The 20,127-nt window shown below is 40.1% G+C and overlaps 2 protein-coding genes across 2 annotated transcripts in view; one reads left to right on the forward strand and one right to left on the reverse strand.

Annotated features, from left to right (window-relative positions):
• Positions 1-1,185: 1,185 nt before the first annotated feature.
• LOC125903174 (RNA guanine-N7 methyltransferase activating subunit-like) lies at positions 1,186-4,641 on the reverse strand. The gene is made up of 3 exons (XM_049599930.1): positions 4,194-4,641; positions 3,753-3,920; positions 1,186-2,085 (listed from the first exon to the last, which is right to left on the reverse strand). Exons 2-3 carry the CDS (start codon positions 3,917-3,919, stop codon positions 1,815-1,817), a joined length of 438 nt encoding a protein of 145 aa, XP_049455887.1. The 5' UTR covers position 3,920; positions 4,194-4,641; the 3' UTR covers positions 1,186-1,814.
• A 191-nt stretch (positions 4,642-4,832) lies between these two features.
• Positions 4,833-20,127, forward strand: part of homer2 (homer scaffold protein 2) — a 42,391-nt gene continuing 27,096 nt past the window's right edge. The window contains exons 1-2 of the mRNA XM_049599917.1: positions 4,833-5,238; positions 19,747-19,903. Coding sequence (XP_049455874.1) covers positions 5,234-5,238; positions 19,747-19,903 — 162 coding nt within the window. The 5' untranslated portion in view covers positions 4,833-5,233. The remainder of the gene's footprint in view (positions 5,239-19,746; positions 19,904-20,127) is intronic.

A 20,127-nucleotide genomic window follows, 5' to 3' on the forward strand; every position in this document is an offset into this window, starting at 1 on the left:
AGTAACACAAACTAACTGACTGTGGGAACCTTACATCAGCAGCTGCCGTGTCCAGCAAGCTATAATTACTGTTTCTGTCAATGGAGACTGGTGGCTTTGACGAGAGCATAGATGGAGAACTGAAGCTGTTAATGGCTTTCCTGTTGAAACAGGCTGTCTGATGGAAAGACTAAATGATGAAAATACTCTCAGTACAGCAGAAACTTGCTCCGTTATTGATTTTTTTCAGTGGCTGAAATATGTTTTGTTGCTGCCCCCCCAGCTGAACCTGCTTATCCAGACTGGGGTTGTGTTGACAGACATCTACTGTAGGTAATACACCGACTATGGCTAAGTAGGCCTACCCCATACAGCCCCACTTCAAAAAATCTGAACTACCCCTTTAAGATTCAGAGAGGGTGCTGTCACACTTAATCAAAGCAGATATAATATATTCTGTGTTCCTGACTTTATCACTCAAGCACACATATTCCAGTACCCGTGGTTCCCAACATATTTTCATGGATGACATTTTAAAAGAATCTTTTCCATGACTTTTCAAGGACGTGTGATAAAATTTCGATGATAATTTACAATGTATAACAGGAACACTGCTTCATCTCAGACACACACGGTATAATTTAAAAGTTAAAAAATGTGGCAAAGCATGGGTATTAAAAAAATGATTTTACACATTAAATCACACTGTTACATTATTTTCCTCTCTTTCAAACATCAGATTCAAACTCTATTCCAACATATTTCCAGCTAGCAGGCATCTGTCTCGAGGGAGAGACAGAATGTGGGGAAAAATATGAAGAAACGTACAAAATGGTCTCAAAAACTTTGTCACACATCGGCCCAGACCTATGTTATGTCAACAAGCTATCCCCAGAAAATTACATTAACAGTTAAATTCATTAAACATGACAAAACTTTTCTAAAACTTTCAAAGATTTTACTAACTCAATGACTTTTAAGGTTTACCATAACCATGGGAACCCTGAATACAGCAACTCAAAGTGTTCGCTGACATAGAGCACTGATCCCACATCAGTGCTCTTCTCCCCAAACTAAAAATCAGTGTACCTCACAGCATTAACTCATTAGTTTCATCTTTATAAAAAGCTACACAAGGAAGGGAACTGCTGTGGAATCTACCTGAGAGAAATTCAGAAACCACAAATTAAGAAAATACATGTTTATTGAAAGCAGTTCTGTTCATCGGTATCCTGCAGTGATGTTGCGATACAGAAAAATAAAGCTGCATTACAAACTGATTTTCTCTGCAAATTCTGACTCACTGGTTGTGACAATACTGTACTGTTTAATTCATATAATTCTCATATCAAAGCATGTAGAGATGTAGCTGCAAAATTATCCAAACACAAAACAATTCCCTCTTATAATGTCATAATGAGATAATCATAAAAATTCCACGTCTGAAATATTAAAACAGAAATATAAGAGAAAAGGTATTATGTTTACAGGGCTGAGCAATATGAAGCAATATGGGAAGAAATTACAGTGTTCAGGTAGAGTAAAATGTACATGGAAGTCGAACAGGAACAGTCATCGTCTGCTGTCACATTTCATAAATAATTCTGGAAAATCTGTGTATTTGCTTTGTATTTTTAATTCAGACAAAACTGTGTGACAATATAAAAACGTTCCACACAATTACCATGATGGACATTATGTTATTAATATTGATATATTGCTCAGCCCTTGCTTATGAGACTGTCAACAGTTGCACACTGCCACATATGACACTGTGAAGTTAAAGACTGTGAATACTATAAATACTAACAACACCTGAGAAATGACGTTAGAGATCAGTAGCGGTCATATTGAGGTCTCTGATGATGAGAGTTGTATCCCTGGTTGGAGCTTGGTGAGCCTGATTGATACCCACTTCCATGGCCCCACTGCCCTTGCCGGTCCCTGTCCCAGTCTCTGTCTCTTTCTCTGTCCCTGTCCCTATCTCTGTCATGCCAGTGCTGCTGCCCACGATGTTCTCCTCTCCAACCTCGGTCTCCTCCCCAACCCCGATCTCCTCCCCAGCCTCGCCCTCCTCCCCAGCCACGACCTCGACGATCTTGGTACCTAAATGGAGACACAGGGGAATTAACAATCAATCTTTAACAACAGGTACACACATAAAAACACAGTTACGCCATAACCATGAAAGAGTAAATCTAGTTGTTGTTCACTTGTGTATCCAGATTAAACAAACCAGATTTTTCCTTTACATGAAAGTTAACAAATCAGATTTGTGGATAATAACCTGGTTATTACTTTGTTACATATTTGAGCAGTTAGGTAATTTAAAAATAAGTGTCAAAGTAGTTTTTTACTGTTCAGGCTTGCCTTTCAATCCTACTGTTTATATGTTTTTACTTCTGGCTAATATTTGTGTCTATGAGTGCTGCTGTTGTGTTTTATCATAAAGCACTTGATAATGTCTGCAAGAGAAAGGTGCAACAGTAATGCAACTTTACTTTGTAACCTAAACAAGTTGAAGTAAGCCTCACCTAAAATGGAAAGAGAGACTATTAAGATGATTTTAGCCCCACAATATACCATAATTGCATTTCCAAGATTTTAACTGAGATGATTTCTAATCACATTTTCAAAACTGTACAGCCAGTTGCTGGAGTATTTTTTGAAAAGGAAAGAGCTATGTCTAAAAACTGACTGTGACCTTCAATGTATAAAGAGAGAAATTGTTCTTGTGGTTACATTTAAAATACTGGAGGAGTACTACTCAGCCTGTGAAAACTGGTTCTGGTGGAACTTTTGTAAAACTCTGAATTGATACATCTATGAACGCAAAAGCAGTGAGAAAACTATACAGGTTGTAAACAAAACCGCTGGTTAGTCAGATTTACTTGGAATAGAAAAAAATACAAATTGTGAAATTGCAATCTTAACTGGCCGACGTAAAAAAGACCCAAAGACCCAAAAAGTCTCAAAAAGTGTGAAACCAGAGGCAGCATGTCTCCACTCTCACAGGTCCACAAACTCCGTGATGCAATACTAAATCACTGGAGTACCACTTTAACTTAAAACCAGTCACCTCACAGCAAGAGGGTTCCTGTTTTGAACCCTTGGGTGGGGTAGCCCCTCTGTGCGTAGTTTGCATGTTCTCCCTGTGTCAGTGTGGGTATTCTGCGTGTACTCCGGTTTCATCCCAGTCCAAAGACATGCAGGTTAATTGGTGACTCTAAATGGTCGGTAGTTGGAATGTGTGTGTGAATGGTTGTGTGTCTCCATATGTGTCAGCCCTGTGATAGTCTGGTGACCTGTCCAGGGTGTACCCCACCTCTCTCCCACTGTCAGCTGGGACAGTCTCCAGGCCCCCCGCGACCCCCAACAGGATAAGCGGTCACAGAAAATGAATGGAATTGATTAATAACATGATTTTTGTCTAGTTATTGTATTAATTTATTATTGTATATTACTGAATTGTTTGACTTTATGATCTATGAATACATTACTGCTTGTTTTTTTAAACTGTGTCTTGAAAGGTGTCCTTGAGTGCTCTAAAATACGCCCATGAGTAAAATGCACTATTATTATTTATCATCAAATCATATCACTATATTGCCAAGTTCTTGCACACATTTAGATCGCATTTAAATGTACAATATAAATAAAGCTTTACCTGCCTACTTTGTTATCAGACAGTCAGTCCTTTTCACCATTGCCATAACAGAAGCATGTAAATTACAGATTATGAATGGCCACTTTGAGAGCTGTGGTTACATTACCTGTCCCTGCCTCTGTGGTGTCCACCTCCACGACTCCTCCAGTCCTCGACGATGGGTGGGGGGTCAGTTGGCCGTTTCAGATACTCCTGGTAGTCTTTGTCCTCAGATGTAAATCTGTGGGCAAACATCTCCTCGTAGGTCTGCGGTTTTTCTGTGGTCTCTGCCATGCTGCAATGACAGAGGATGAGAAGCTGCAGAAACACTAATATATCACAACAAAGCTAATAATATGTTTAGCATAAAGACTAGTGCTTATTCTGTTTACTGGCAAATACATCTGTTTAAATGTGCCTTGCTTTTGCTGTGCTGCCAAATCCTCCATGCGGAACAATAAAAACTTGACTTATCTTAGCTAACTAAGATTAGCTAACGTTAGCTAAATATACAGACGGCACAACAATCACAATGACAGCATGTTTAACGCTAGCTTCGAAAACATACCTTTATTATTGTTAGCTGTCGAAATACACTAACATGCCTTGAAACGACTTCTTTTAAAGCAATGGAAAGAAATCCCAGGACTGGTACGTCGCTGAAACGCGTCCCCCCCGGAACAAAGGAACATATTTTAATGGTTCCGGGAGCGCGCGCACCTGCCGCTGATTGATGGCTGTTACCTGCCAGTTAGAAACAACAGGCTCAACGGTTGATAGCAAAACCGCTTAAAGTCTGTTATTTGACGCCAACAGTCGACTTTAAACCCATGTTATTAAGAAGTGTGTTAGCTAAAGATGCTAATAAGTGGGGCCGCTAATTTTAATTGGTGTAAATTAGCTTAATTTGGGAGAAATTGCTGGAAACCGTCGAAGTCACAAAAAACATGTAAGTGCACCTGGATTTTGAAACCCAATCATCGTTGTTGGTCGGTTTTCAACAGCATGTTTTATCAGTGTTCCGGGTGTAATAATGTCGTGGTTTAGGACTACAATTTGGGTTAAAACCACAGACACACACACAAACCGCAGATACCACAGGTTTAAGAAGTGTGGGTGGCTCTGACAGCAGCGCGAGCAGGTGGAAGCCGCTCCGTGTCGCTGCTGCTGCCCCTTCATATGAAACACAATCCAGTTGGGGAGGACGAAACTCTGCGCAGCCAGCAAGCAGGGGAAACGCAAACATTAACTTAATTCATCAGCGCCGATTGTTTGAGGACAGCGAGGAAGAAGCCGCGCCGAAGTGGGATTAATTGTGTCGCGTATCCTGAGGGGAGAAACAAACAGGCAAAGAGAGAAAACTTCCTGAAATGACCAGGCTTCTGTGAGACACAGAGCTTGACAACCCGGTGAATCGAGTTTCCGAAGAAGTGCTCTCATATTTCAGTTGTCTCTCAGCGGCAAGAGGACTTGCTCGAGGCTGACGGACTCTTTGGACCGCTAATCATCTGTGTACTTTGCCTGAGCTTTAAAACATAATTTTCCTTTGTCAACCCGCAGCCAATAGAGCCAGTATCTAAAAAGGAGTTGTTCCTCAAGTCCGCGGCAATGGGGTGAGTAATCCAGAAAGCGCTGCTGCCCTTCAGAGCGCCTCTCATGACACCTGCACTGGCTGTAATGTTATGTTATATGTGTGTGTGTGTGCGGGGAGTATACGACAAAATACCTCCACAACTGTCCACTTCACCTCTCAAGCCTCTGAGTAAATGTGATTATCATTGCCTTAATGCTTGTTTGTGGGTATGGAAGCAGAGGAAGACCCCAGTTTACTCTTTTATAGCCTGGATTATGTGGCAATGTGGGTAATTTAAGAGGTGACTTCAGCTTGTCTTCACTGTCTGTGAGATAATCATGTGTGAAAAAGCTTCATACCATATTTCTAATATGGATTTATATGTGATTTCATAGCAGAATATCATGTGGATCAGATTCCCCCACCTCCTGCTTATCTGTCTGTGGGAATATGGCTTTGAGAGGGTTACGATATGGAGGTGGCAAAGTCAACACTGCCCACTAATAAGGAGAGATGGTACTTCTTGAAGTGTGTGTGTGTGTTGTCCACAGGGCTGGAGGCACTGGTGCACTCTCATAGGTGTTTACAGGGTACAGTACATTATTTTGCCTTCACAGTCTACTGTGGTGTGAGTGTTGGCTCTGTGGCTCAATTCCATAGTTATGCAATCATCAGCTTGTCTCACATCTACATATATTACTGAGTTTTCTCTCTGGAGCACCTACTCCTCTTTGTGTGGCTTTTATTTGACTTAGAAATTGCAATAATAACAGCTCAGTGTAATTTATTTCACAATCTGGCCCTGAAAAAATTGATGTAAACTTTATAAAAAAGGTCCATTTGTGACATTAAGGAAACTCAGTTTATGTAGAAAATATTAGGCAAGGTGTGAATCAGAGGCAGCGTTAGTTTTTAGTCATTATGTAAAGTGCCACCCAATGCCACAGTGATTGTGTCTCCTGAGCAGACATGTTAGTGTGTGTGTGTGTGTGTGTGTAAGAAACCAGTTCATCAGTCTCGACTCCTTCTTAAGAGTTTGGCATACTCGCCCAGCAGGTTTGAAACTGGCAGGACTCAGTAGTGTTGTGTCATGAAACTGGCCCAGTGGACCAGCAGCAGCAAGGAAGCCAGTCCAAGACAGGAGGTCACACCTACTGACAGAGACATGGAAACAAGTTTCCTTTGTCCGGTCCCTGGTTTCAGTCAGTGCCAGCCAGCAGTATCACTTGACAGCTGAGTACTTTTTAGTGAAGGCGAAAACAAATGGCTCCCAGGAAATTTAATCTGACCAGCCGTTCTCTCAGAGTTACAGACTGGTGGGGTTTGTGTAGGGGTGCAACTAACGATTATTTTTTATTATGTTCTAATTATTTTCTTCAGTTAATTGTTTAGTCTATTAAATGTCAAAACAGTGAAAAATGTCCATCTTAAGTTATAAGAACTGAGGGTGACATCTTGTTTTGTCTGACCAGCAGCCAGAAACCCCAAAGTATTTATTTATCATAGTGGACCAAGAAAACCATCAAATATTTACATTTATGAATCTGAAACCAGCTGATTTTTTGACATTTTTGTTTAAGAAATGACAACAAATTACATGAAATTGGCAGAAATTGAATATACGTATATTTTTTGTCAGTGTGTAATCACCTGAAAAAAAGGAGTTGTGTTTTCCTTACCTTAGAATGAGCCCATTATATCTTCATAGGAAGTATGTCCTCATCCACGGAGTCTGCCATGTGGCACCGTCATGTTTCTACAGTAGCCCAGATGGACAAAGCAAACACTAGCTATAGATAGGGCTATTTGTATTTTGGCATTTTTGTGTCAGCCGCTGTAGTTAGAAGCCCTTCTGCCACAAGCAGCATCGTAAAAACACTGATTTGTAACGTTAAACTGCTTTATTCTCATTCGTCTCATTTATAAAACAATGCATAGGATTCGTTATAAGATGTACATACAGACAAAGACCCCTGGCCCGTTTGTTTTGGAGAGGAGTCGACCTCTGCTGATACTTTAGCTCCCGATTAAACCACCTGAGCAATGATCGCTGAAGGAATTCTTACTCACTGCTATATTTCACAAAATCTCCCTATATCGTACATGCTGAACCTTAAAACAGCTAATAAATTGTTGCAGATTTGTGTTCTGTCAAGTGACTAATCAGTTAATCAGCTAATTACTTCTAGGGCTGCAGCTAAAAATGATTTAGAATAGCTATTAATCTGTGGCTGATCATTTTGTCTGTCTTGTGAGTCTTTTAAATTTTAGAAAAGAGTTTAAAATATGGTGATACCAGTGTCCTGAAGCCCAAGGTGAAGTAATTAAACTGCCTGTTTTCCCTAGCAGCAGCCCAAAGTCTGAAAGTATGGCGTTTCTTATCGAATAAGACATAGAAAAACAGGAAATTCCCCAAATTGAGAAGCAGAAACTTGGAAATTCTTTGTCTTGAAAAATGACTTGAAATAGTTTGATTATTTTTCTGAGGTGAACAATAAGTTTAAGCTCACATGCGTGCTTAATTGTGGAGTTCTAATTACACTTGGTAATCATTCAGTGTGTCCTGCTCTCAGTGACAAGTCAATATAGATAAAAGTGAGTTTGTGTGCGTTTGGCGGTGGGAACTATAGATCGTTTGTTGTGTTATTTGCAGGATTTAGGTGTCCTTTTGTTCCTGCTCTTTGCTCCTTAATGGAGTTAAAGATTAACTATAAGTCGCACAACATATTAACACCCTCCGTTATCTCTCTTTCTTTGTGCCCTTCCTACTTCTATCATGTGTTCCATCAGAACCCTCCTGACCTTGACATATTTGTTATTGATCATGTCATTTCCACATGATTTGTAAAGCTAAATATTGTATCAGTCCAAATTATCATATTTTATGTGTGCAGCATGCCCAGTAATTTAAATGTTTTCAAGACTGCTTGATTTAAAGAGGCCGAGGAAATGCTGATAATAACATGGGGAAAGTAAGTGATGATAATTGTATTTTTAAGTACAGTTTCGCAGCTTACGCTTTGCATGTTACTTTGCCTGAAAGCCTCATCTCACAGAATAAGTGGTCACACAGTCAGCAGTGCAATCAGCATATTGCTATTTAAAATAAGCCATGCTGGGAGCAGCCCTAACACAGGGATAGATGATAATCTCCTGGCTGGCAAGAGAGTGACAGCTAAAGGCTTAACACTCATTGATTAGGCTGTGTGACATGTGACGTAGCAGTGGGTCTCTTGGCTGCCCCGGCAGGACAGAAGACTCTTGGCCTAATTGGAGTGTGTGTTCTCTAGTTGAGGCTGATGGCGTCAGGGGAGGGTTGTAGAGGTGTAGTAGGGGAGAATAAGCAGGTCTTGCTGTTTAAGAATCATGGGTAAATGAAAGGGGACATACTGACGGCGGATTGGACGTCTCCTCACCAGATGGTTGAGGCCTAGGAGGCCATCTGCTGCCATGCTGCGCTTCTGTGGAGACTTCCTCACTTCCTTTTTCCCCAGCTCTCAGATTAAGTTGGGCTCTGCTTCCTAGTGCAGAGTGGTGGAGGGGGACCTGCTGTTGATGCTGGTTTGAATCTGGCCTGCTGCCTTTGTTGCATGGGGTTCTGTCTCTTAGCTCAGTGGACTATGTGATGCCAAAACATTGGTAGTTATAATGAAGGTCACCTTTAATAGTCAAAAACAATGAGAAAATTATATAATTTGAAAACAACAGTAAGATTAAAAGAGTATTCAGCATAATACCAATATGGTAAAATTGTAGGATAACAACTAGGTTGAAGCTAATAATTAGATTAATTATTGATTAATCTAGCAATTACTTTTTTCTTCATCCATTTCATCCTGTGGTTTTTAACCTGGAGGTTAGATACAGTTTGGTAAATTTGGTGACGTATGATAGAGGTAAAAAGTTAACTATCCTATCTCAAAACATGTTAATCTCTTGACCCTTTCTTGTAAAATACTGCATGTTCTCTACTTCTTCAGGGCTCTGAAAATCCCTCAAAAAACAATCCGAGGAGAAAAACAAAACACTTTTCTGTTGAACTATTCACACCTCTCAACATACTAAAGGCTCACAAGCTAAAAGCACTGGTTTACACTGTGAAAGATCCCTTTCATAACCTCTGTTAGCCCAAAGTGACGCCTTTAAAATTTTCTGTTTGGTCAGACTAAAAACTCAAAACCCAAAGGTATTAGATTAAAAGTGTAGAATGGAGTAACGCAGTAAATCCTTGACATTTTTGCTTGATCATTGTTTGCAGTGACTAATCTGATATCAAAATTGTTGTTGATTTATTTTTTGTTTAACAACTAATTGATTCAAGGATTAATCCTTTAAGCACTAAATTAAATTCAATAACTTGCAGCAAATAGTCAAAGTGATGTATTCTACTACCAAATAATGCTGAACAAAACAAGAAAATGTAGTTGCTGTAGATCACTTTATTAGCAATGTTTCAGTCCTCATACATTAATGAATTTTACCTGTTGATGCTCTGAGGATTGGAACAAATGTTGATAAACTACAAGGAATCGATATCAAGTATGAGTGTGCAGTAGGGCTGCACGACATGAGGAGATTATATGATATGCTGTAACATTTGAGTATTGTGATAACGATATTACTTTTGATAAAAAGATACTAAAGTGTATTTGCATTTCTGCTGCTTTCAGTATGCTGCTAAAAATTTAACAAATAATAAAGATAAAAGGAAATGATTTCCGTTGAACACTGAATTGAACACAAAAAGCACTATGACAAAAAGAATGATAGTTACATCTAAAGTTCAGTTTTCAGCTGATGCTCTTTTCAACTAACTCAAAAAATCCCTGAGTGCAATGACACAGTCTTTCTCAATCTGTTTATCCCGCAAGTTGACATCAGGTGGCAATTAAAAATGATATATTGTGCAGCCGTAGCGTGCAGGATTTTTGTTTTTGAGTTATTGATCCGACACATCTGGCAGTAAGACTTTATGTTCTATAAGGACGTCTTTTACCACCTGGAAAACGTGAGGTCAGATGCTGAGTGCTATTCTTGTACCTTTCAAGGGCATGGAGGCAGGTTGTGCCTGATATTGCTTAAACATTTTTCCAAAATTCCTAAAATGTAACTTTTTTCTATTTCAATTATCTACCATTACTATTGTAAGTAGATTTTTTCTAAATCCATTTTTTTCCTAAAAATTCTTTTTCTAAAATTGTATTCAAAATTTAACATTTTTCTACTAAATCATTAACAGTTATGTTTTATATATCTAGATGTCTTTTTTTCAAAGTCCTAACAATTGTTTTGCAGTCTCCCCCTCCTATAGGAATTCATTTTTCAAAAAACAGGGGTATTCTGTTCTTTTCTACCTTAAGTGGTATTTAAATGCATTTTTCTCTTCCTGATTTGGCTGCATTTAAAATGATGATACTTTTTATTGTCTACTACTTTATGATAACTGTGTTTTTGAATTGTACTTTTGAATTGTCTATATTCTGTCGTTTTTAGTCTTTAAGATTATACTTGAATGGAAATTGAGCCTTGATCATTTTGTGCTTTTTTCCTGTCTCATCTGTGTGGCAATTTGTGTTGATTGTCGGCTCCTCCCATGTCATGTGCCTGTAATTGAAGACACTCCCTCTCATCATAGAGCTCACCTGTGTGTCCTATACAATGTTTGGTAGCTCAGTGTCTTGTAAAACCCTGATGAAGATGGTCTAGTTGAAACATTGGTACTTGAATAAAAGACACTATTTTTGCGTCTAGTCTTAGCGTGTGCACCTGACATCTTTTTTCAAAATTGACGTTGCTTAGTGACCATAATCAGCACTGGATCATAGAAATGCTGAGTTTGTGGCTGGTCTTCTTCCAGGTGTTGTTTTTTAAGTGTATATTAAATATTGTCCATGTGACAGTAAAGCTGAGTAGCCCTGCACTAAAGTGGTCAACTTGTCCACCATATTTATCATAGACGTATATTTACGGAAAAACAAGAGATATCTGGCAGCTGTGATTGATTATTCCTCATCACATGACATGGGGTTGGGGTTGTGTGCGTGCTGATGCATTCCAAAAGTTGAGCTTTGTTTATCTCTGGGTGCAGCCGTCAACACGTTGAAAAATAGACACTTAGCAATGCATGTGCACCACACTGGGGTCACTCTTGCTTTTAAGTGTCTAGATTGAAAACACTAGATTTGACAGCGCAAAAATCACAGTATGTGTCTTGGCCCTAAGACGTTCGTTGTGATGGCTAACTATTTAATAAAGCTAAAATGCTTTAAAAATAACATCTTAAATCATCATTTAGTAAAATATCAATCTGTTTTAAAAAGATAGTCAGTAAAATTATAGAGAAAACATCAGAAGACATCAAATGAAATCAAATGCAGTAGCACTGAATGCATATTTGGTCCCTCCCTTCCAACATTTGTTGCTTTCTGCACTACACCATCTGCCAAAGAAGAAATGCCTCAAACTAACCTTTTAATAGATGAATGATACTGACAATAAAAACATTCACATCAAGTCGCTCTTAAGACAAACATGCTCCTTTTTGTAAATGTCAGGAGAACATAAAAGCATTTGTGTGGAGCTGCCATCGTTCTCTTCTGACTGATTAATTCATTCATTTCTGCTGTTTCACTATTAAATATTTGTCTCACTCAGCAGGGATCTTAGTCCAGGTTATTGCGCGCTACAGTATCTGCGAGCAACCCTGTTCTTCTTTGACCCCCCTGACATCATTAGCAGAGCTCCGTGTTTATTGCGATAAAAGCCCAGGTGGTGTTGTAGGGATGATTCCACAGAGCTTTCCTCTCCTGCCTTCTTTGCTCATTCACTCAGACAAAACACGGCTCTCACTAATATTGCAGCCTCGCAGGTAAAAATGATGGAGAGCCTCAGCCCTGCTCGTCTGATATATGAGCGAGATTACACGGGCTAATGAGAAACCAAGTTATTAAATTCATTTTTTTTACATTCACAAATGAATGCTGCACATTTGTTTCTAATTTGCTATTTTCATATAGTCAGTCACCAGATCTGTGCACCTTGTGACCCAGTTATGAGTTTCTCATTTTGCCTCTGTGACAGATTTGGGAGAAGATGTTCTTTTGTTACACGCTGCCACAGGATAGTCAATTGTAGTTTATTGTCGTCCGCATCAGCAGAGAAATTGAGGAGGGATAAGTGCTCTAACTCGGTGTTCCTCCTCCTACTGTAGATCTTTAAGTGACTAATGCAGCTTTCGTCACTTAAGTTCTTTGAATAGATAGAAATGCAAATTCCCTGTATTAGTCAGACCACTTACCTTCAAGGACAGCGTTTTATACACGTTCTGCTTGTGATATAATGACCTTTAGTAACTGATGTAGCCTGGTGATTTTCCTGTTCTAATGCCCGTCTCATGGAGACAAATAATCTGTGAAATGTGAATTCAGCATAATAGCACTTGAAGTGGTGGAGTAATGTGATGTGTTCACTGTCTGTACTGTACATCGTACGCATTTATGCCTCCAAAGTTGTGTCTTTTGTTCATATGGCTGTTTGCTGCACAGAGAGTGCTTTCATCCTGTCACTGGCAATAACGTGGTGCGTCTCACTGAAAATGTTCAGGTTTCTGTTTTGCCTCCGGAGGATTCAAAAGGGGAAAACATATCTACTTAAAAACAGGCCAGTGATGTTATAAAGTCCCACTGGCAGAAAGATGTTGTCTCACTAATGAAGAGATCCTATTAAAGCGTTACAGGCTCGTTCATATCATTGTGCCTGTGGGTCTGCACCCAGTAGTACCTGGATGTACAGTGCGCTAGATTATTCCTCCTCAGTCCATTTCACACTCCAAACATGGTGTAAAACCCAGACATTGTGTGTTGATGTTATCTCTCTGCTGGCCCATTCAGAGGGAGACTTGACACCTCTGTAACAAAAAAACACTTATTTTACTCAAGTTTCACAGGACAGCAAAAAAAACATCAACTTATCAAATAACAAATAAGTTTGCACCTTTTGTATTTAATTTTTAAGCACCTCTTCATTGTCTGATTCAAACCTAACACCCATTTATCTCTGTTTGCATAACTATATGTGCTTCCTCACATGTGCTGTGTGATTTCTGGAGCTGGTAAAATGACATTACGTTCACTCTCTGTAGGAACGTGAAGAATGTTGCAGTGCACTAAAGCTGCTGAGTGCTGATATATGTCGAACAGGCTGAAAAAGCCCCCACAGCCTGATCAGTGTTTGACCTCCGATTCCCAATTCAATCATCAATAATCTAAACAGCTGACAGTTGTCACTTTCATTTGAAAAGAGAGGTGGATGGTTGTGATTGATGGGGAATGTTTGTTTGTGGAATGAGCCTGGAGTGAATTCTTAAACTCAGGAATCTGGACGAGGCTGTTTTCTCACTCGTTGGAAGATATACCTGAATTCTACCAGCGTAGCAGAGCACAAATGCAACGTGACCGCAACCCCTCGCATTAAAATCACCTTCCAAACTCTTAGTCAAAGATAGAAGCCGCCTGCTGTTATTCACACTTCCTCTCAGGATACGGTGTCATCCTGCATCATCTTAAAATGTCGTCTTTAAGCAGCAGGATTATCCCTCTCTCAGCAAACATCACTTAAACTCAGGAGAAAACAGTGTTTGGATAAATCACAGGTAGTGATCAAGCTAACATTTTAAAGGATTTAAGAAAACAAGAGGCCAGCAGGCTTAGTCGTGCATCACTTACAATATTGCTGCAGCTCAGAGGTATTGTAGTGCAATTATTTATCAGACGGACATGGCAGCCTTTTGCAACACTTTTTTCATATTTCTAGATACAGTTTGACTTTGTCCTTAGGTTTCTGGCTGTCAGCGCATTCCTACGTTTTTAATTTATTCTTATGCCTGTACACAACACGATTGCTTCATCATCAGTGTGGATGGGCCCGAGGTGGGTGTGTAGGTGTACGTAGGCATTGATAGTGCAATACTTAGTCAAACCTGCTCCCCCCACACAGAAACACACACACACACACACACACACACACACCTGTAAATAATTTAAAGCGCCAGATGGGACAGAGCACCCGACAGTCAGCAGTAGAAAGAATCCAGCGGTCATGAAGTCCCAAATGTCACCTTCTTCTTCTTCTTCTTTTTTTTTTATCCAGTAAAATCAATCAACCTAATGCTTTTTATCTCAGAAAAGCAGATCACTGGATTCCACCAACAGTTGTCTGAGTGTATCCATGTGTTCAGCAGTGGCCTTTCACTTCTCTTCCCCTGCCAGTGTGAGCTGGCTCCAGACACTGCCACTGCAAAGGTCAGCGTGTGTGTGTCTGTGTGTGTGTGTTTGCGTGTGTATGTAAAGCGACAACAGTGATCTGTATAATGGGTTTTGTTGTTCCCAAAGCAGATGAAGACTGAGATTAGGCTTAAAAAGGACAGTGAATTTATTAGGCTTTCATTTCTGTGAGAACCATAATCCCAATGGAAGTAAAAGCTTTATTAGCTCATGAATTTTCGCTGCCTGCCTGCCTGTCTCTCTGACATTATTTTCCCCAGGATCTCATAGTAGTACATTAAAGTAATACTGAACTGAATGTTCTCTTGTCAACTTGCTTTGCCAGTTTCTATACAGCATTACAAAAACAATGGCACCATCTGTGCACTGTTAATGAACCCTCTTGCTATACAGGAAATGTGCTTATGTTTCTATCTTCAGCAGCTTTTTTTAGTATCATTTTAGTGACAATTTAAGAACATACTCTCAGATGATTTGGATTTAGGCTTTTTTTTTCTAATCACATCCCTGCACTCTTAAAAATCACAATATTTGTAATGGCTTTTGTTGGGCGTGAATTACTTCTTTGCTGCACCAAGCAAAGTGTGGCTGTGTCACTGTGTCCAGTTCACACATTTAGCTGAAATCCTTCATGTCATTAAAGTAAATGGCAGGCCAAGAGGGGAAAGTAATCGAGGATAGAGGATCAGGATTGCACAAGGTTTACAACAAAAAATTGATGTTGTAGAAAGTTTGCCAGAAAAGCTCACGGGACCATGTTTGTGACCAAATGGGATGACCATGTGCAGTGGAGTTTAGTGATGAGTCCTTTTTTTCAGTAACCTCTGATCTGAAGCACGTTAGGGACTTTACAGAGAATGAGTCTCCAAAGATCTAAGGGAAAATTCTGCGCAGAAACAACACAATTAAACAAAAAAGTAAAGAATACCTAACAGCTTGTTGAGAACACAAACAGGCCGAAAACATCTCAGACCAAAATCAGTTAATTTCAGTGGTGCAGTGGTTAGCATTGTCGCTCACAGCAAGAGGGTTCATGATTCGAACCCGGGGTGGGGGAGCCCCTCTGTGTGGAGTTTGCATGTTCTCCCAGTGTCAGCGTGGGTTTTCTTTGAGTGCTCCAGCTTCCTCCCACAGTCCAAAGACATGCAGCTTAATCTGTGACTCTAAATTGTTCGTAGGTGTGAATGTGAGTGTGAGTGGTTGTCTGTCTCCATGTGTCAGCCCTGTGATAGTCTGGCGACCTGTCCAGGGTGTACCCCACCTCTTGCCCAATGTCAGCTGGGAGAGGCTCCAGCACCCCCGCGACCCCCAACAGGATTAACACTTATGGAAAATGTATGAATGAACATCCTCATGTTGCCATAACATCGTCATGTTGCTATAAGCATTCCTGCAGTCAATTTTGAATGAGAGCATGCACAGGGGAGCGGGGCTTCGTAGCGTGTGTACGAGCAGCGAGTCCGCTCTATTTCAGTGCACCAGTGCGCTGTTTAACAAGTTACTGTGAGGGCCGGGAAAGTAGTTTAAATGGAGCGTAACCTGTTATCAAGCAGCAGCATCCACGTAATTGTGAGCTGACAAAACAACTACGGCTGACAGGTGACAAATAATTGGCAATATTGTACACAATATGATTTTATTTGAGTCTGAATGACATTGATCAGTACTCTGCCTTATCAGTCTCCCATGAATCATTTGTGTTTGTATGAGCCATGTGTCCCCGTTCAATTTTAGCAGCAAATCTGGCTGATTTGCTGGCTACCATACCCATCGAATGGTGTGCAGACTCTACCTACTTGCCGCATGTGGTTATGGTGCAGACCCAGTGATTGACATTACGTCAGAGACGACTCCTGGCTCTGATTGGTTGTATTTGTTCATGGTGAATTCTTGCAAATGTCATTAGAAGCACCAAGAGGAGCCGGAGAAACATGTTTCCTTCACATATTATCTGTCAGGATATAGTGACAGTTTCAGCAAATATGACAAAAGATATTTTTTTTTTATAAAAGTTACCTACTATAGCTTTAATCTAGCGCATGTAGTCAGTTCATCGTGAAGCTTTCAGTGGGACTTGCTTATTATTTGAGGACACATGACAGATTTTCATGTAACCATGCACATGATATAAGATAAGATAAAACTTTATTCATCCAGAAGGAAGTTGCTTTGCAGCAATGTGACATCGGAAGAATGCAAATATACATAGTGTAAATAGATCCATGATGAGGGCGATGATCCAAGAAACACATTTTTAAGAAGGAGAGACCAGGATGACTTCACATGCAAAAGATCCCCAGACAAACCAACAGCATAAAAGATAATGAGATAAGAAGACAAACACCGAGATGGAAACGCAGAGGTGATATATCAACTTTTTCAAGTAGGCTATAAAGGGAGGTGTGAAGCATTTAGTGCCCAGTAAACTTCACCCTATCTGAAAAACACATTCACTTCACATTTTGACTTCCAGCAAGATAAGTACTTCCCATCTGTCTCCCCCATATTCTTCATCTGCAGCCATTATTGAGTTCTTGAGGTGTCCTTTGATCCCTCTCATCCAGCCACTCCACCTAATTATTCTTCACTCTTGGAACTTTATAGAGGAGCATCACAACCACCTGCACTCACCTTTTTAAAATGAGAGCTTCCAGTGGATAATTCAAACTTGGTGGGTCCGGTCCCTGCAAAGCACTACCATTTTAAAAGTTCAACTAGTTTTTCACTTTCAGCAGTGGTGTTCTTTCAATGGCAAGTGCCAAGACTGTATGGAACTGAGATTATGAGTCTACTGCATACAGGTGTGGTTATTTTTACCACAAGCACTGTAACAACGTCCTAGAAATATTCTTGGATGTGACAACATGGCTTTTGATGTTGAATCTAGTAAAGCTAGAAAAGTATGACGCAGCCTTTCTGAAGATTGGATTAAATGTGTAGCTGTCCTATCTTTTTCAGTCATGCAGTCTGTAGAGTACAAATATTATCACCTGCAGCACTGTAAAAGTAAAAGTACTCTAAGTGTATAGTATGCATGCATAGTATGCTGTTCACTTTGATGCTTTAAACAGAAAACATTGAAAGCGGAGAGGGGGGTTCTCTGAACATATTTTCAAAACAGCTTTCAGCTCAGCATCCCAGTCAGGCTATGCTATTTGTGCATGTGTGTATAGTGACAGTGAGTGAGGATAATCACAGTGTCTAGAGAGAAAGCGACATGTCTGTGTAAAGACAAGAATTTCCACTTCCTGTTGTTTTTTTCAGTCTGCAGTCATTCAAGTTTAACAGGTGGTCTGATCCTGCTCCTTCATCCTCACATTGATGCTTCTACTCTGAATCACATGGGCAGCGAGCTGCTTGATGCTGGGAGGCAGATTACTTGAACCTCTCAAAGACATGATTTCAAACTATTCCCCATCACAGTCATTGTTGAGTTGGGTTTTGATAGCTAATTCCATTTTAGATTTGAGTGCAATTTGGTGAAATACCCAGACTTGCAGCTTCCTTATTTAAAACTGTCGGTAAGTCAAACAGATACTTTGCCAATTTTTCAACCAGCTTTGTATCACAACAGTGTGGGTAGTATGTGTAAATGAACTGTGGAAAACTTCCTCCATCTCACAAGTGCCCAGATCTCCCTGCTCATCTCTAAGCTTAAATCTGGAGGATTTTTTGCTGGCTCTCGGGCTCGGGTTTCTCAAATTACAGATTGTACTTCCTCATTATCATATGCCCGCCACCACGGACACACAGAGAAGAAGCGATCGAGAGAGAGAGAGATGCCTTCCTTTCTCTGTTTCTCCAACTCAGACCAAACTCTGATCAAACTGTAAATCTAAGCAATGCTGATGAACTACAAGAGTTTGTGAAAAGGAAATAGGTGCATTTACTGTATTGTAAGAAGGGAGTATGAAAAAAAACTGAGATCAGACCTTTAAAAATAAGCAGTGCTAATCAAATATAATGTTATGTCACCTACCAGCAGGAGCATTTATTGGTCCGGTGCTGGGCAGTGTTGCCTGGTGGTTGTAGGTTTTCTACCTCTTGAGCAAGCTGTTTTCTCTGGTCATGTAGCACCAATTTAAAAGTATTTGTGTCTTTCTACTGCATAGACAGCCCAGTTGTATAAAAGAAACATCTTTCCAGCAGTTAAATACAGTCTATAATGCTACTGTCTTTAGTCAGAAGATTTAATACTGGATTTGGAATATGACCAGATGTAGCAGTACCACTAGTACAGACAAACTTAAATCATATTTTACTGGTTGGAGTTGGTTAATCACGATGAGTGTAAATCATGTTAACATTGTGCTTTCCAATACAGTTTAGGTTTGCTCTATAAAGGTAACTCACCATTGATTTTATTGTAGGTTTAATTTTAGGGTTTGAAATGAAAACATTATTTTACCATTGACGTTAATAGCTTTGCTCATCCTCCTAGTACTCATATCACTCATTACAATGTTGGCGCTGGAGGAACTTTGTAACTGCTGGCTATAATTGTCATGGTTTAATATCGATTGAGATCCTCCTCCTATGACACAAAATCATTAGGGTAAAATAATCGGTATCGACCAAAGAAAATAAAATAAAACATCACTAAAATAGTTAAAATGATTAAGAGCTGTTCTGCAATGAGCCATGCATACAGTTTTTCTTTTTTAGAAACTGAGAAATGTTTTTACAGGCTGAAGAGTACAGACGCAATGTGAAGAAAGTTGTTTCTAATAAGACTGGGTGATATGGCTGAAGTTATTCCCACGATGCCAAGAACATTTTTCCAAATGTGAATCTCTGAACACATTTAATGTCCACACACACCAGACTATCCGGCACATCACTGCTTATTCTGACAGATTTTACTTCAAAATAGTTGTTTGCCTTTCTCTTTTTACGACTCTACAGTGAGTCTTCTCTCGTTTGACTGTGTTACCACAAGTAGATAATTGTCTGGATGTATGTGGTGCACAAGGGAAATCTTCCATTTGACAAAAGATGGGAGTACATACGCATGGACAGTCTCACACAAACACCTAGATATGTGTTACCGACGCCTGTGAGAAGGGAGGGGGTGTTGATGTGCTCCTGGCTTTGGTTTAAGATTTAGTGTTTGTTACATTATCACCTGCTTGTCCAAGCTGAAACTCTCAGGACTCTGTATCTCTGGAGACACAACACAGCGTCCCTGTTCCCTGTGATTACATATTGTGTGTCTCACAGTGATCCTTTGCTCATATTGCACCTCTCCTCTGTCCTCTGCTGTCCAGGGAGCAGCCGATCTACACCACCAGGGCCCACGTCTTCCAAATCGACCCAACCACCAAGAAGAACTGGGTCCCTGCCAGCAAGCAGGCCGTCACCGTCTCTTATTTTTACGACAGCACACGCAACAGCTACCGCATCATCAGCGTGGATGGATCCAAGGTATGTGTGTGTGTGTGTGTGTGCATACTATGTGTCTGTGTGTGAGTATGATGGGAAACATTTAACTGCACTCAGGAGAGATAGTTGAGGCCGAAGAGGAGCACTCAAAGCCAGAATTTAACAAAAGGAAATGTGAAGCATGTTAATGTTAAATCTGCAGCTCCCATTGATGAACATTAACCCAACACTGGACCATTTAATATTCCTGTGCTCTGCTGCTTCTG

This window comes from Epinephelus fuscoguttatus, linkage group LG2 (assembly GCF_011397635.1).
Source record: "Epinephelus fuscoguttatus linkage group LG2, E.fuscoguttatus.final_Chr_v1".
Taxonomy (NCBI): domain Eukaryota; kingdom Metazoa; phylum Chordata; class Actinopteri; order Perciformes; family Serranidae; genus Epinephelus; species Epinephelus fuscoguttatus.